Source organism: Rattus rattus, chromosome 2 (assembly GCF_011064425.1).
Source record: "Rattus rattus isolate New Zealand chromosome 2, Rrattus_CSIRO_v1, whole genome shotgun sequence".
NCBI classification, from domain to species: Eukaryota; Metazoa; Chordata; class Mammalia; order Rodentia; family Muridae; genus Rattus; species Rattus rattus.
The window spans coordinates 200,925,749-200,942,999 of record NC_046155.1 but is presented as its reverse complement, the minus strand read 5'-3'; the positions used below and the strand labels follow the sequence as shown (position 1 = coordinate 200,942,999).

General features: G+C 48.1%; 1 protein-coding gene across 2 annotated transcripts in view; it reads left to right on the top strand.

The window, feature by feature from the left end:
- Positions 1-17,251, top strand: part of Tent4a (terminal nucleotidyltransferase 4A) — a 33,464-nt gene that overhangs the window by 3,440 nt on the left and 12,773 nt on the right. For both annotated transcript variants that reach the window (XM_032894825.1, XM_032894824.1), the window contains exons 2-4: positions 14,034-14,157; positions 14,904-14,950; positions 15,962-16,082. In XM_032894825.1, coding sequence (XP_032750716.1) covers positions 14,034-14,157; positions 14,904-14,950; positions 15,962-16,082 — 292 coding nt within the window. The remainder of the gene's footprint in view (positions 1-14,033; positions 14,158-14,903; positions 14,951-15,961; positions 16,083-17,251) is intronic.

Genomic DNA, 17,251 nt, shown 5'->3' with positions numbered 1-17,251 from the left:
GCTCAGCCCTTGTATGCACCTGCAGCCTCATGGCCTGAGTTGACTCTGTGAAGGTTGTGTCCTTCCAGGTGTGCCTGCAGTGGGCAGCAGTCATACGCAGCTTCTCTGCTGCTCTCTTCACCATGGTTAGTCTTTTAATGTGTTCTGTGCCCTCGGTGATGGGAATCCCATTGTCTGTGTGAAGCCCGAGAAGCCTCCAGTGTCAGCAGTTACAGCATGGTTGTGGATGGCGCTCATGGGACCGCCGAGTGGTTCCCTCCCAGCTCCATGCGTTCTCTTTTTGCTGTTCTCTTGTGAGGGAGTCAGAGCTTGATGGAGCAGCCAGGGTCCCTCTCCTGTAGCACAGGTCCTGACTGCTTTGATAGAAGCAGTGGGCCTTTTCTCAGAAGGCTGCATTGGGAAGGCACAGGTGAGGGCCCAGTGGGTTGTGCTGTGGACACACAGGTGTAGTCACTGTTAGTTCCTCCCTGTCTTCCTGTGAGCATCAGGGGATGCATGGGAGGCAAGTTGTGATCACTACCTGTGTAGGTGACAGTGGCATCTTATAGGTTTCTTGTACTATAGGTTTCTTTCACAGAGATGCTCAAGGTTGAAGAGGGAGGTGAAAACAGTGCCTTATTGTCATATGGACAGTGTACGACCTTTCTCCAAGCACTGCTCTCTTGTCATGGCCACCGTGGCCAGTCTCCATACAGAGCTGGGAAGGCTTGTAAGGTGCTGTTTTGGGTGGCAGAGGGGAGTCCCAGAGAACTGCTGAGCCACGGCTTGCTCAGAGGGAGAGCTGACACTGGAAAAGGCTGCCTGGGAGGACAAGGCCAGTCTTCTTTTGGATTAGAATATTAAACAGGCTGGCACAATCCTTTGGAAAAAAGAGAGGCACTAGGGTTGGGGAGGTTCTGGGTTTGGTTCTTAACACCAAGGAGAAAGCAAATAGAAACAAACAAACAAACAAACAGAAACCATTAAAATAAAAATGGAGGCCCCAGAGTAATTTTGAAGGAAAAACATCTAATGCTCATGCTGTTTAAGTTAGGAGGGGGTCTTGGTGTCCTGCTGCTGTGAACTTTGGATGAAAAAGCAAGGCTGTTTTCCCCTTAGAAACAACACACTTGTGGCTTAAAGTAATTTTTGAGGCAAACACATTTTTATAGATTTTTTTCATACTGTTATTTATGTATTTGGTTTTGATTCTTGTGTATGTGCTTGTGTGAGTTTATGTGCATCACATTTACAAGGGTCTACAGTCGCCAGAAGGGGGCATTGGATTCCTCTGGAACTGTACTTGCAGTCAGCCATGGGCAGCCAGATGTGGGTGTTGGGAATATTCTGGATTCTCCGCAAGTACTCTTAACTGCTGGACAGTCCATCTAGCTCTTTAAGTAGACATTTAAAAGAAAAAAAAAAAACTATAACTTTAAGACTTGTGTTTCAAAGTTTTGGCTATTTTTGATGACAGATATGTGCTTTGGGGCAACATCTTGAAAGATTTCATACAAAGTATCCTTTGGGAGCACGGGTACCAGTGCACCATGGACACCAGTGCACCATGGACAGAAAGGATGCTGCGCCTTGGTAAGGTGATATATGTAAGAAAGTAATCTGGGATGCTCAAGTTCACAGACTTATTTTTGATGATGCAGACAGAATTCAAGCTGTAGGAGTGCCCACCCTTTCCAGGAACCATTTCTAGTGCTTGTTGTAGCTGGTGTTGTCATGAGGAGGCCAGGTCAGAGGCTCTGCCCAGTCTGTCAGTGTTGCTTTTCTCTTAAGCAAAGTTGGATGGTAAGCTAACCCCAGAAGGCTGCCTAGGAGAGTGTGGCTTGCAGCAAAGCCAAGATGGTGATGCTCTCTGCATGCCTCTGAGCGGAGTAGCCATGTTGTCTTCCCTTTTAGCATGTGCATAGACTCAAACAGCATTGTGCTCCTGATGCTTCTCCATTGTTCACTGTTCTGTGGTCAGGTAGCAAAGTCTGCTGGTCCTGTGGGCTTGGACCAGTTATCTCCTCAGTCACGTTCTTCTGGTCACTTGAGGACGGCTTGGGTGGGCTGTCCATTCAGCCAGGCAGAGGGCGGAGTGTCAGCTGCTTGTTGTCATACCTGTCTCTAGTGCCCTCTCAGAAGCACATTCCTGCAATGATGGCTTTGGGGAGACTCTTTTTTCTTGGTCCTTCACATCTTCAAGGCCACAAGGTGCCTTGACTCTCTTGTTTCTTGCCAATTAGAGGGGATCCCTTACCTCTAAGGGCGAGCATGATTGCATAGGCCCATTCAGATGATCTGTCTTTAGGCCATGCAATGCAGCATGGGACACGATATACCACACAGGCATTGTTTAGTAGGAAGACAGCACTGTTGTGGGAAGAAGAGGCCATGGTTGTCTTGTCCAACACTGTTTTCTGCTTGGACATTAGCCCATTGCAGTGACTCTTGCATTTGCCAGTCCTGTCTTCTGGCTTGATTGACACCCCTGAAGCTGGGCTGATTGATAGCAAGAACAGTGTGCACTTTCCTGTGCCTCTCACAGGTGAACCATTTAAAACAGTTTACACAAGAGTCACATGATTGCACAGAAACTGTTCCAGCCATGAGGACACCTGCATTGATCAGATTGTCTTGGTGGCCCATTTAAGTTGCCATTTGGTAATGACAAAACCCCATCGTTGCTCTGTATAAGATGTGGCCAACACCTGATCTGCAAGCTCTGTTGATGGGGATGGTGGTTTGCCTATGGCCTCCGTTGCAAAACATGTGCTACCTCCTCGAGCCAAAAGACCACCTCAATTCAATTCTTGCCTCGTCTCTTCCTGAGCCCCCATCTGAATCTTCTAATTCCTATGGAGTTAGCTTCTATTGTACCCTGCCTACCTACACTCCCAGCACCAAAGACATGCATACTAAGAAAGGTACAAAAGACAAATAGATTTTGTGTGCAAAAGTAAAGAAAACTTTAGTTGTTTGTCTTGGGCATTTTAAACATAGATTGTAAGTTTTGCAGTGATTTTAAAATACAAAACAGTATAGCATGTGAGTTTCTGTGAGTGTAACTAAGACCCATAGTGCAGGATGAAAAGAGTGACAAATACACAGGATGAAAAACACATAGAAAAGTCTCATGTGGCATCCGAAAGGCATTTCCATTTGCTTATATTATTTTTGTTTTTAAAAATTGGGTAACAACAGAAAAATTAAAAAAAAATAAAACCTGGGTAAATTTGGAGACCATATGGACCACCTGCTGAGTGTTGCTGGTCATCTGTGCTGTTTGCTGACCTCCTGCATGGGCTGGACTTTGTCAAGTCTTAGACACATGGGTTCTGCACAGGCTTATCTTTTCCCAGATGACAGACCCAGCTAGATGGGATACCCCTATGACATCCTTGAGTCAGTGGCTTTTGACACTCGTTTGCCTTTAAAAAATTTTTTTATTAAATTTACTTACAGTCCAAATGTTACCCCACCTCCCAGAATTCTTTGCCCCATCCCCACTCCCCTTTGCCTCTGAGAGGGTGTTCCCCCCTCCACCATCCCCCTTCCCTGGGGCATCAAGTCTCTACAGGATTAGGTGCATCCTTTCCCACTGAGGCCAGACAAGGCAGTCCTCTGTTACGTCTGTGCAGGGGGCCACGGACCAGCCCATGTGTGCTCTTTAGTTGGTGACTTAGTCGCTGGGAGCTCTGAGGGATCGGGTAAGTTGAGACTGTTATACTTCCTATTGGGTTGCTGCTTTGCATAACTCTGTGGCTTTTCCTGGTGTTTGTTTTCTGAGAGATAGCAGTTCTAATCCTGGGAATGATTGGGGCACAGAGTCTAACTATTCCTGTTTTTTACCTCAGTTTGCAGCATACGCTTGATTTTGAGAACATGCTTCATTAGCCCAGTCACATACTCACAAGTCTGGTTCTGGCTGGTTTTACCTGGGCTCTAACTCCCCCACCTCAGTTTCCCCGCCTGAGGAGTAGGGCTGGGGATATAACTCGTAATCAGTTTGTGTGAGAAAGGCTGCTCCTTCCCCTTTTCCTTCTCTAAGGAAATAGAAACCAAAAATGGGCCACAGGAATGCCTCCTTCTTCTTCCCTTTCTTAAGTAGACAATGCTACAGACCCAAGCTCCATGTCCTAGAGAGGGGAGGAGGATGTGGACTCAGCTGAGACCAGTGTTGACACTGGGAGTTCTGGGATCCCCTCGTCCACCAATCCTTGTATTTTAAATGAGGACAGCACTTTAGTGAGTCCATTGTGTCCGTCTGTGTGTGTGTGTGTGTGTGTGTGTGTGTGTGTGTGTGTGTGTGTGTGTGTGTACACTGTGCTGAAACTGAAGTTAGCTTGGTTTCGATTCTTAGTCCCTGCTCAGAGTGGAGGACCTAGTGGCCGTGGATGACCCTTACTCTGAGTTCTTTCCTACTTCCTACACAGAGTTACTGGGTTTGGAAGGAAGATAGCAGTGTGCCCGGAAGCCACAACAGTGCAGGGTGGTGCAGTCCTGTGCAGAGGAGGACATGCAGAGTCTGCCTGGGTAGTGGCCACTCTTCATGTGAATCGTTCAGCGCTTGGAGGGTGGCCAGTACAGGTGAAGAACTCAATTGAACTTTAATTTATTGATTTGTTTTGCGGCATTGGGAATCAAGCTGAGCACCTTGAGCACGCCAGGCAGACATTGTACCAGTGAGCACCCTCCTGAGCCTTACTTAATTTTAGTTAAAATTTAAATGGCCCTGTGTTTGGACAGTGCTGGTTTTGTGTAACTATGTTTTATTTGAAACAGTTTAACTCAGTTGCTGAAATAAATTGAAATTCAAGCACAGTAAAAAAGAGTGTTGCTCAGCAAGTTGCTATGGAGAAAGCTCTAGAGTCCATGTTTCTGAGTTTCCAATGCAAATCCTTTATGAAAGGCATCAGCTTCATGACTGAAGCCACATGGGGTAGGGAGAGTGAGCTCAGAGCCACTCTGAGAAGTGGATCATTTCTGGTCAGCATGCAGAAGATGGAGGTGTGGTCTGCTAGCGGTTTTGCGAATAGGTTGGCCTTCCCGGCCTCTCCCAGTTCCAACATCTTTCCTGCCACCGTCTCCCAGCAGCCTCTGCCCAAAGAGGCTGGTGAGCTCTGCTCCACTTGCCTCTTTGACTTCCTGGTTCATGGCCACACAGAAGCAGTATTTCTTGTGTTTTACTGACACAGCTAAAATGGTTTGGCCAAGAGGTCTGCACATGTGCATGTTGCTGTTGCTGAGGGAGATGGCTACCACAGACTGAGGATTTGGCAAGGCACTATGCAAACCAAAGGTAAATTCATACTGGGCCTTTCCTGTGCCAGGGATTGCCTTTCCCAATAAAAGAGAGATGAAGAAGCTGTGAGATTCTGCCTTGCGGAGTCTTACCTGACATTTCCTGGAAGAACCAGGCATCCCTGTAATCCCAGCAACAGCTCATTTGAACGAGATGAGAGTATTTTTCAGGAGATGCTCTGTCTGGTCCAAGGGTCACCTAGGAAGTGACAGAACTGGGCTCAGATGCAGGCTTCTTGTCTGGCAAGTCCATGCACTTTACCAGTGCCATCCAGAGGGTGAGAGGGGACATGAACTGAGAGTCAGAAGCTTGATTTGGTGGAATGGCAGAGACACGAGGTGAAGCATAATGAAGAGTATTTGGTCACAGGCATCTTCTCTAAAGTGAAGTAACATTTAGAAAGTGAAAAGCAGCTATGATAGGTATCCAGAAGTAAAGAGAACACTTAGCATGGTCTGGGAAACAAAGGAATCCAGAGTCTAGCTACCAGTTACTTGGTGAATGAGTCACCAGAGACTAGTGTGCATAGAAGCAGGACGCCTGGAAGGAGGTCACAGCATTGACATGACACTCAACTATGGGTGGGCTGCTGCACAGTGTGAGGCCTGTGGGGAGCACTTGTGGCTGGAAGGAAACTCACTGTGCAGAGGCTTTCTTTCCTTAGCAGGTGGGCTCCGCCTCTTCCCCTGTGTTCCCATCTGACTGTGTGGCCTGCTGTACTAGCTAGTCACAGCCATTAGCCGCCCACTGACCCACACCTGGGCATGGCCTATCTGTTACCCCTTTATATAGTGTTTCCTGCTGCTCTCCAGGGTGCAACAGCCCACCCAGAGTTGCCCAGCACAGGACTGTCACTTGGAGTCCCTGGCTCACTCATTAACAGGGACTTGCCAAAAAGGTGAGGTTGTTAGGAGCAGTGCCTGTGAATTCCAGGCTCTGGCTCCTCTGGAGAGAGGCCAGATGCTGCCAGGACTCTGCCTGGCTTCTGAGCACAGGACTTTGAATGTCCCCAAGGAAGTGAGCGACACTTCTCACTACTCTAGCAGCAGAAGAACAGGGGCCTCTGTCCTAGTAGAGAGGGGCTCTTCACCTTTCTGTAAGACAGTTTATAGATGACTTTCAGAGCATTGATGCCTGTTCATTTAGTCATTGTTTCCTGACATAGGGGTAGCCCCTGCTGATGTAAAGTCGGGGCAGTTCTCCTGCCTCAGCCTCTCAGCTGCTGGGATTACGAACATGAGCCATCATTTCTGGTACCAACTTTAAAATAATGGTGTACGGTAAAACTGGTTCACGTTCTCAAACGTGGAAGCTTTAAGTAACTCAGTCACATCACCCAGAAGTCACCAGGTTAATTAGATGGCCATAGCTGCGGATGGCATTGGAGCCATCAGCAAAACTCACTAGAGTCATCTTCGTGAAAACTTGAGTAAATTAATTATTTTGCTTCAGTGAGAAATGTGCAGTTTCAGATAGAAACACAGGCTCCTGAGAGTGACTGCTGTGGCCGAGAATGTAAACTGACGAGGCCTTCAGTGCAGAAGGCACTGGTTTGCTCTCAGTTTATGGGCTGAGAAGTCCACCCTTCTGTGTCTTCCCTCCTGACTGATGTAAGGCGTTGCTGTGAGTTTGCTATTGTGTTATGTACTTTTGTTCACTGGCATTTGTTGGGCCCTTACTAAGCCAGTGTCCCAGGTCCTGTTTTCAGGACTACCTGTGTCATTTGGGGCAGATTCCAAGTTGCTCCTCAGCGCTGCCTGTCTTGTGCTCTCATTAGCTCTGCAGGGCCAGCCCTGCATCCCTGGACTCCAAGGCATCCGTGTCTTCTGGCCGGGTTCTGGGCTGCTCTGCTCTGACCCTGTGTCTATAATTTCTGCTTGATATGTTGTTTAGTAGTTCTTTGTACTGCATAGCAGCTGCAGCCAGTACCTTTTTATGAAGGGACTGGATAGATATATTTTTGCAGAGTGGATAAGGGCTGTACTCCCTGAAGCCTGTTGTGACTCTGTAGGGTTGCTTGGCTTTCTTCTGTCCTCCGACGCAGGACCTTGTCTCCTCTGGTCTGAAGATTGATACCAAGTGCTGACCTGTCTAGACATCTCTGTCCAAGCAGGTCTCTTTGTGAGGCAGACTTTTCTGGACCTCAGATGCTTGTGCACTGCAGGCTGAAGTTAGCCTACAGTGTAAGAGGAAACTCTGTCATGTCCTTGTTCTTGTGTTCCTGGCTCTGCCTTCGTGGGGTGACAAGTGTCTGAATGTTTGTCCATCCTTGGATGCTGCTTGTCCTTGGCTCTGTCACAGACACCCAGCAGCCTCCTCCTGACCCCTGACTTTTCTCTACATTAGGGACATATCCCCTCTGATTTTTTTCTGTGGAGCTGGCAATGAGGTGGCTTTCTCTTCTGGGTTCACTGTTTTCGTGATACACTGTGTTCCTTACGACATCCCTCCTACCCTACCTATGCACAGCATATTTCCCCCTCTGCTCATCTTAATACTTAATAAGTCTTAATACTGACTCGCTGTGGATATTTTCCTATGGAAGCGACCCCCAGCCCCAATCCATCTGCAGTCCTGAAAGTCTACCTGTTCCATGGGATGACCATCTGTGGCCTACTGGTACTAGATTGTGGGCAGCAGAGGTTTAGACTGAGCTAGGGCACGACCTTGTTGGGACCTGGACTCTGCTTTGAGTTGTTTCAGCTTTCCAGGGTCAGTGCTCTTGGCTTACCCCCTGGACTTCCTAGAAGGCCTGGTGGCCTCTTGTTTATATTCAGCCCCGGGGGGACAAGAGCCCCTCCTGGGCTCCAGCATTCAGTCTACTACAGTGTAGGGATGCTGCCTTCTCTTCAGGGTTTCCTTGCCTGGGGGCCTGCTGTTCCTATCCAGCTGTTGCTTCTCCCTGTCTCAGCGTCAGCACCAGCTCCTTGGAAGGTAGTCCCTGACAACTTGTCCTGTGCCACATGAAACCAGTTTGAATTTCTTCATTACTCCTGCTTTTTCATTTCCCCTATCCCCAGAGAAGACCCTTCTAAGGGGTGGGCAGTGAGTGTGCCCATTTCTCCTGTCTGGCTCACTGGTCAGCAGTCTGAGCCATACAGGAGGTCCTCAGTAAGTACTGTAGCATGCAGGTCACTTCTGCTTTCTGTACTGCAGTACTGGCAGAGACCTCTGGACCTGTGGATTATTTTCTCTCCCTCTGTCTAAATTCCTGTCTTTTCTTTCTATATTTTTGGTAAATTTCCACTGTTAGGGTTCCTCTTTTCTCATTAGGTCCTTTTTGTTGTCTTGAGTCTCTGGTGGTTGAGGCCCAGAGGACACTGCCCTGGTCCCAATTTCCGTATGTGGGGCTGTGTGCAGAGTGGTTGACAGTAGTGCCAGGGTCACACAGGAGAGGCCCAAGCAGCTGCCGAGTGCAGCTTCTTTTTTGACTGCAGCAGCAGAACTCCCTGCATAGTCCCTCTAAGGAGGCTGAAGGGTAAAGGGGCTACCTGCAAAGGGGCTAAGTCATTGGGAATCACCCCAAACCCCCGTGTGGAAGGGTTGCCCTAAAGCAGTATGTCTGAGCAAGGCGGGTGTCTGTGTTTGAGTTTGCTGCAGTAGCCCATGGCATGAAGTGGATGTGGGATGTGTCTCTTAGGTCCAATGCAAAGCAGCCCAGTCCTGCTGAATGCTTTTCAGTATGCTCAGTGTCTAAGTACTGGCACCGGCTTCATCTGGTTCAGGGCTCACCAGACTTCCTCTGTAGAGACCCAGGGGCTGTAGCCACGTCAGAGGCATTGCCAGCACTGCAGAGGGAAGTGCGTCATACTTTAGTTAACACTTTATTCACGATGTACCTGCTGTTGAGGAGTGATGCTTTTGCTTTGCTGCTGAGTGGCTCTGGGGCTTTCTCAGTGTCCTTGGACTTGTTCTGCCCTAGGACAGTCTTGAGTCACCAAGCATGGACATAGTGCCTCTTATAATCCCTCCCTCGTTAGGCTATGGAAGGCTCTTGGACATCTATTTGTTCAGAGCCCAGGTTGGCAATGTTAATCAGAAAGCTGCAGAGCCCTCTCTGTCTTGTGTATTAACCTGTTGTAGTTAGCTCTAACTGTGAACTTGACCAGATTGGCCTTTGGGCGTATCTGTGGAGGATTGGCTTCTTGTTAATTATATGGGATGGACCCCACCCTGTAGAAGACAATCACCATTACTGGGCAGGTGGTCCTGGGCTATCTGAGAAGTCTAAGCATGAGCCTGAGTGAGCCAGCAGGCACCATTCCCCTGCATTTTTGCTTCAGGTTTGCTGAGTTCTTGCTGTTGGATATCCCTCAATGATAGACTGCAACCTGGAGGTGAAGGCCACATAGTGATGGCTGTGACCTGGAAGTATAGCCACCTGGTGATGGACTGTGACCTGGAAGTATAGCCACATAGTGATGGCTGTAACCTGGAAGTATAGCCACTTAAACCCTTTCCTTCCCAAAGTGTTTTATCATAACAGCACTATTTTAACCCTAGCCTCCATTGCCTGCCCCAAGGAGTAGCTGCTGCACAGAGATCTTCCTTCTCTTTTTAGCTTTCTCAGGCCAAGCCCTGACCTATGCAGTATAGCAGTCATATCCACCCCACCCCCTTTCTTCAGACCTCGTGCTCTCTACCATCTAGAGCCCTGTGTAGAAGATTGGTACCAGAGAGCTTCCTGTAGCAACTCAGAACAGCTAGTGGGAGTCCCCCCATACACCCATGGGCTCAGTTCCAGCCTACAGCCTGCCACTTATTTTGAGCCTGCAGTTTAAAAAAAAGTGTTTGATAGTCTGAGACAAGGTTTTCTAATTTGTTTCTGATTCGGAGATTTGATACTAGTTGCCAGGTGATATAATTAAATAAAATCAATTTATAATTAGTTCATTAACCATGTCAGTTAATGGTGCTTTAAAGATTATCCACCCTCAGAATCACAGAAGTAGCTCACTCATTCTTCTGTAGGCACCTGTGTGCCTTGCTTAGCAGCCCCTTCCTTCTGCTGTATGAAAGAAAGCTGCAAGACTGTCCTGGCTGCTCTGCGTACACTACTAGGTACTAACCTGCTGCTGTTAGCTTTAACTGTTAGCTTGACAGGGTGTGTGTGTGTGAGTGAGAGAGAGAGAGAGAGAGAGAGAGAGAGAGAGAGAGAGAGAGAGAGAGAGAATATGAATGAATGAATGAATGAATGAATGAATGAATTGTTTAATTCTAATTATTTTTACCAAGGAACTATTTTCTGGCAAAAATGGTTCCCAAAGTAAGGGGTTTTGGTCTCAGAAACTACTGATTTTAAAGTTTTTTGAGGCTGGGTGTAGTGAACCACACCTTTAATGCCAGCACTAGGGAGGCAAAGGCAAGTGGATGTATCTGAGTTCAAGGCCAGCCTGGTCAACATAGCAAGTTTCAGGTCAGTCACAGCTATGGAGTAAGATCATGTCCGAAACCAGCAAGAGTAAACACTGAAGAAGTTTGAGGAGGGGAGAAAATGAATTGACAGTTGAGGAATTGAGGGGGTTTCAGAGTTTTGATTAGCAGAGGCTGGAAAGGGAGATTGGCATTGAAGTCAATGCAGGTCCTCGAAATCACTTTCCAGTAGAATTGGGAACTGATGGGATGAATGGGCAGCTCTGCGGGGAAAGGTGGTAAACGTGACAGGTGTAGAGCCATGGGCCTGTGGACAGCAGAGAAGCCACGGGCCAGCAGCTCCAGCAGCTCACAGTTGGTGAATTACATGCAGTGGCAACACCCAGGGAGGGCCACCTGTTCCTCCTGTGGGTGCTTTCTCGCTTATGCGCTCTCTTTCTCCCTCTCTCTCCCTCCCTCCTCCTCTTCCTCCCTCCCTCCCTCCCTCCCTTCCTCTCCTTTTATTTTCTGTATATGTGTGTTTTGCCTGCATGTGTGTCTGTGTACCATCTGAGATCCTGGTGCTCCAGGGCTGGGGGTTTGGGGGGGGGGTGGTGGTGGTTGGAAGAACATGTTGGGTCTCCTGGAATTGGAGTACAAATGGTTAGGAGCCTCCATGGGTGCTGGGAACAGAACCTGGGACCTCTTAACTCCTTAGCCATATCTCCAGCACCAACCCCCTTTTCTTTTGATAAAGGCGCTGTGTGGAGCCTGCTGTGACATTTGGGTGTTCCTCTGCCTGTGTTGTGTGGTTCTTGTGTCTCAGCCATCCTTGCTGCAGGCCGTGGCTCTGCTTCTGCTCTGTGTCTCCTTGTGCTCTTTACTGATGCCGTGCAGCTGCTGACCACAAGTTGAGAACAAAGGCAGCACCTTCAAACAGCTTACAAGGCGTGCTTGTTTTGAGTGGGGAGCCCACACCTCAAGGTCTGGGATCCTTGCAGTAGAGAAGGAGCCAGTTTTGCCCAGGTAGGAACTGAGGGGAAGGCATAGGAACCAGGAACCTAAGGTAGGAGCTACGTCAGCCAGCTCGGATTTACTTGGATTATGTAGGACAGCATTCTCGAAGTGAAAACCATCCTCTTAGGATGGCCATCACTTCCCTTAGTAGCTGGATTTGGTATGGAGAGATTTGGTTTGACTTTATAGCTGGGATCCTTTCTTCTGAAGAATAGCCCAGAGATCCAAGCTCCATGTCTTTGACTAGGGCATTAAAGACAGAAACTGATGGAATATACAGAAGCCGTGAGAAAATCTGTCATCTCCTCTTCTGGTGTTCTGAGATGGTCTCATGTGGTCCAGGCTGGCTCCGACTCTTGCCTCCACCTCCCAAGTGCTGGATTAGAGACATGGGCTGCCACACCCCTCATGCAGTTGGAGACTGGCAGGCCCCAGGGTGTGAAGGTGAAGCTCTGACACCGTGAGCGCACAGGCCTCTCGCACACCTCTGCCTGCTTCCTTCCTCTGACTCTGTGGAGGCTCCCATCAAGCTTCCGGCCACCTGAAGCCAAGAGGTTTCGCAGCATGGTCCCTTAGCTGGGGGTGCCTTACCTGCACAGATATGGCTTTCCGTGCTGATGGCAAGCCCTGTGGATGCAGCAGAATTGTGATTGACTCCTACTGGCTGTAGGATGCCGGCCCTAACCCATGAGAGGGACAGGAGGCAGCCATAGGCTCTTAAGGAGTGACCAGACATGAAGTGATGCTCTACTTCCCCTTCCCATGTCTGCTAACGGCTGCTGTCAATCGTCAGACTTCTTGTCCTCCATGACTACACTTTGGTGGTGTCTTAGTGACCCTGCTCGGTTTTGGAAAAGGCCAACAGGAGGCTTGGCTTTTTTTCTAACCTCCTCATCTCAGAGGCTTAAAGGCAGTCCAGCAGCAGTGTCCAGTACTGAGAACACAAAACACATGTTCTTGACTGATTTTTTTCCCCCCTAGAGCAGTTTGTAATATTTATATCCCACTTATCATGACTTCAGAAAGATATCTGCCTCACTGATAGGACCCCAGCACTAGACAGGACACTGTTTTACTGGGCACCACTTCTTGCTCTGGGCCTTACTTCTCCCTGGAGGAATGCCAGCCACTTCCTTCTTGGCCCAAGTGAGTGATCAGACGTCTGATTGTACACTGTGGGTTTTATTAATGGCAGGGTTTTTGCTGTGGATCAAAGGACACCTTTCCTTTCTGGAGAGTCAGGGAACTCCCTACTTACTGGTAAAGATGCACCTGAGCAAGGCAGCCCAGCACAAGACCTGGGTGTGTGTGTGACTGCCTTATGCTGGTGGGGCCATCCTTATGTGCCACTTGCTAGTGAGACCTTGAGCCATGTTTTGGCTATTGGACCTCTCTGTCAACAGGATGTTTGAATGTGGCCAGTTTGAGTTATACATGAGATTTTCATGAGCTAGCCTCAGTGCTGTGTTGTGACTGGGCCAGTTATTTAATTTCTCTTTCTGTGTTTGAACCTTGCTCTCAGGCTTTGAACTCTGTTGTTCTCACTCTGATCTCCTCCACTCTGGACTTAGTGCACAGCCAGCAGCAGCTCCTGTGGATTTGTGTGTCTTTCCTGTCTCAGGCTGTGTGTGCTGCCTACCGTGAGGTGTACAGGGAAGTGCCCTTGTGTCTTAGGATGCCTTGGCTGGCTGCTGTACTGCACTGCATGTACTGCCATGAGTGTAGCTTTCAGACTGACATTGTTTTGAATGGATCTTTAAAGGTTAGCCATAAATACATTAATGTTTGGAATTGACAAGAATTCATCAGTGGCGCTACACCATACTGTGAGATTTTATTTTATTTATGTTCGTAGAAAAGCAGCTGGGGCTGAAAAGATACCTCGGCAGTTAGGAGCAATGGGTGTTCTTGCAGAGGATGGGCTTGGTTCCTTAACACCCACGGTTCAGCTCACTGCTGTGTATAACTAATTCCGGGGGACCTGATGCCCTCTTATAGCCTCTGAGGGCACTGTGTGTGCAACTGTACATAGACATATGTGCAGGCAAAACTCCATACACATACAATAAATACTAATAAATAAGCTGGACTTTTGCAATTTCATTTTATGTGTATGAATGTTTGGTACATATCAGTGTAACGTGTGTGTACTGTGCCCTCAGAGTTCAGAAGAGGGCATCAGGTCCTTTAGAACCAGCCTTACAAAGGCTCGTGAGCCACCATATGGCTGCTGGGAATTGAACCTGGGCTCCTCTAGAAGAGTAGCAAGTGTTCTTAACAGCCAGAAGCTGGGTTCTGAGTGGTTCCACCTGTATTTTGATCTATAGGAAAAGGTAGAGAATAATGCTCAGTGGTAACTCTCACTTTTCTCTTTATCCGCCAGGCTCCATGAGGAGATAATTGACTTTTATAACTTCATGTCCCCTTGTCCTGAAGAAGCAGCCATGAGAAGGGAGGTGGTGAAGCGCATCGAAACTGTGGTGAAAGACCTCTGGCCCTCGGCTGACGTATGTATCCTGTTCACCTGCCAGTGGGAACGCCCTGGGGTTGTGTCAGCTTTGTCCAGTACATTCACGCTTCCTATTACCACAGGCACAGTCCTGGGCAGCATCACCTGGGGACTGCTTAGACAGTCACTCTCCACTCTACTGCTGCATCTAGCCCTGGTGTAGTCCAGCCTTTGGTTAGCCCACGAAACCCGTAAATATGAGTATTTATGTTCTCATAGTCATTCGTTCATTCTGCCCTCCCCTCCTATTTCGTTCTTGTTTTAAAATTACGTTAAGGTTAGAAATCTCCCTCCTGCTCTGCCCACACTTGCGTTCACAGCATGTGATTCACAGCATGGAACATGTTTGTTTCATTAGAAATTGCAATGCCTTTGGTCCCAGCCATCAGGTGGCAGAAGCTGGGAGTTTGAGGCTCCAGTGGACTACCTAGAGAGACCCTGTCTCAAAACATAACAGAACACAAGCGTTGCCTGCTATGCACCCTCACATGAATGAGTGGTGTCTGGAAAGGAGACTTGCCGACTTGTAGCCCTTGGTGCAGGCAGCCTGTGGTATGTCAGCTGACCAGGTCGCTAGCTAATCACCTGGCCTGGATTTTGATATAAATGTACAAAGAATTTTCTAGTTTGTTGCAACGTTTCACCTGATCCTCCCCCTAATGTCCAAGCTGGTTTTGTTTGTCCTCATGTTTTGCAAGGCATGATGGGAGCCTGCTGACTTGAACTGTGGGACTTCTCTTTTAGGTGCAGATATTTGGCAGCTTTAGCACAGGCCTCTATCTTCCAACAAGGTGAGTGTCAGCTGCGGCACACTTGGGTGTTGGTTTATGGGATGGCAGTGGCTTTGTGCTTCTGAGGCTTGAATAACCAGCTAAAGGGAAGGATTACAGAGCACAGGGGAAATAGGCAGAAAGTAAAATTTATCAGCCTTAGTATTAAGGCAGCAGATTGCTTGTTTGGCATTTTCTTCTTGCATTTAATTTCTTACAGAACAGAAATGTTGGGCATGAGAGGCAGAAAATGATTGGGAACTGCCTTACTTACTATGAAACAGGAGGATGGGCCGGCTGAATTGTAAACTGCAGAAGCTTGCTTGGCTCTCAGTTCTGGGGACTGAAAAGTCTAAGATTCAGAGGCCATAGTTGGGTCAAACTTTGCTTTTTATAACAACCACCCATGTAGCAGTGGTCTTGATTCATGTATGAAGACATTGCCCCAGAACTTACTCAGGAAGTAGAACGGCCTGTACTGTTGGTGGGGGCCACGTTTCAGTGGGAGTCTGGGGTTGTGATAGTGAATAGAAAGTGTTAATGAACATTCAAGCACATTCTGTTAGAACAGTATTTCATGAAGATCTTTATATAGAAGAAGTGTCGGATTTACGTCCTAAAATTGTCTTCTGGGTTCATGTTTTCATATGCATAACCTATAGGTGGCTTTTGTTGTGCACGCCAGTTAGTGTTTGGAGCTAGCTTGTTAGCATAGCATTGGCTAAGAAGTCAGGACTCAGGGGCTGGCATGGGCAAAGGCCCTAGAAGCCAAGTGGATCAAAAGTCTTCAGGCATCTCCAGGCCATGAAGCAGGAACCAGTGACGATGTATAGATAGCGGGGATTCCTGGGGCTCTGAGGGCCTTTTCACTCTGGCTTTAGAGGACTCTAGGCTGCATTTGTGCCCAAGGCTTAGGTGCTTACCTGTACCTGGTGGATGTACAGGCAATGTGCTGTGGTGCTGGCCTTCCACATGGGAGGTCACCTCCTGGTGAGGTGTGTTATGACTGATACGGGGTTCTCTTCTGTCCAGTGACATAGACCTAGTGGTCTTTGGAAAGTGGGAGCGACCTCCATTACAGCTGCTGGAACAAGCTCTGCGGAAGCACAACGTGGCTGAACCATGCTCCATCAAAGTCCTTGACAAAGCTACAGTGAGTGTGGGCTGACCCCTTCATCTGAGTGCGAGTATCCTCTTGTGGTATAAGCATACCAGCTACCATCTTCATGATTTACCAGCTGAGAACCTGTTTGGTGATGAGTGGGCTTGTTTTCATTGTGAAAGCTTCACTCTTGGCCCTGAAAGACAGACTTGTGTCCAAATGTGTCCATGCATAAGGCAAGGAAGAGAATCACTGAGTGCTATTTTCTGGTGCGCAGCTTTCCTGTGTTGTTGTGTGCATGTGCGTGTACGTGTGTATGTGTGTGTATGTGTGAAAGACAGTATGCTAACTTACACTGTGTTGTTGTTTGTGTGTGTGTACGTACGTGTGTGTGTGTGTGTGAAAGACAGCGTGCTAACTTACACTGTGTTGCTGTGTGTGCATGTACGTGTGTGTGTGTGTGTGTGTGTGTGTGTGTGTATGTGTGTGTGTGAAAGACAGTGTGCTAACTTACACTGAAGGAAGAAAACCTAAAGCTCCCTTTGTGGCCCAGACCCATGTCTACTTAGGAGAGGGGCTGACTTGGGACGCTGGAAGATATGATTGCTTCTAAGAAGTTCCTGGAAGGGTTCATCACAGTGGTTCAGGTTAGACAGCTTATGTCTCAATCCATGGCCCTGGTGTGTACCAGTTATCAGCTGCTGCCATGCACTGGAGTTTCAGTTTTGAATTGGTGTGTGTTACCTCATCTTTAGGGTTTTTGGGGAAAGTGAGTCAATCCAGTGGCTGCAAGATCTGTTGGTACTTTTCCCTGGGGTGGGTGAGTGTTTGACAGAAGCATGCCCACTGTGGATCTTCATAAAGTATCTGTACTATCCTTCCCAGCAGTAATCCTTCTAGGCCTGGCTCCCGTACTGCCTTTTAGCCTCCTGAACTCTGTCTAGACATGAGCCTTGGTAAGATGCAGAAGGCCATGTTGCACTCAGTCCTCCAACTGACTGGCAGACATTATTTATTACCTTTGGAATTTGGCCCATGAGGAAACTCCCACAATGCATAGCAAGGGAAAGGCATTGAACGCATTAAACACGTGGGAAGAGATGACACCTTGCTGTGATCCAGTGTCACTGTGGTCCAGGGTACTGCTGTTGACCAGTGTCTTTCTGTGGTCCAGGGTCTCTCTATGGTCCAGGGTCCTGCTGTGGTCCAGTGTCTCTCTG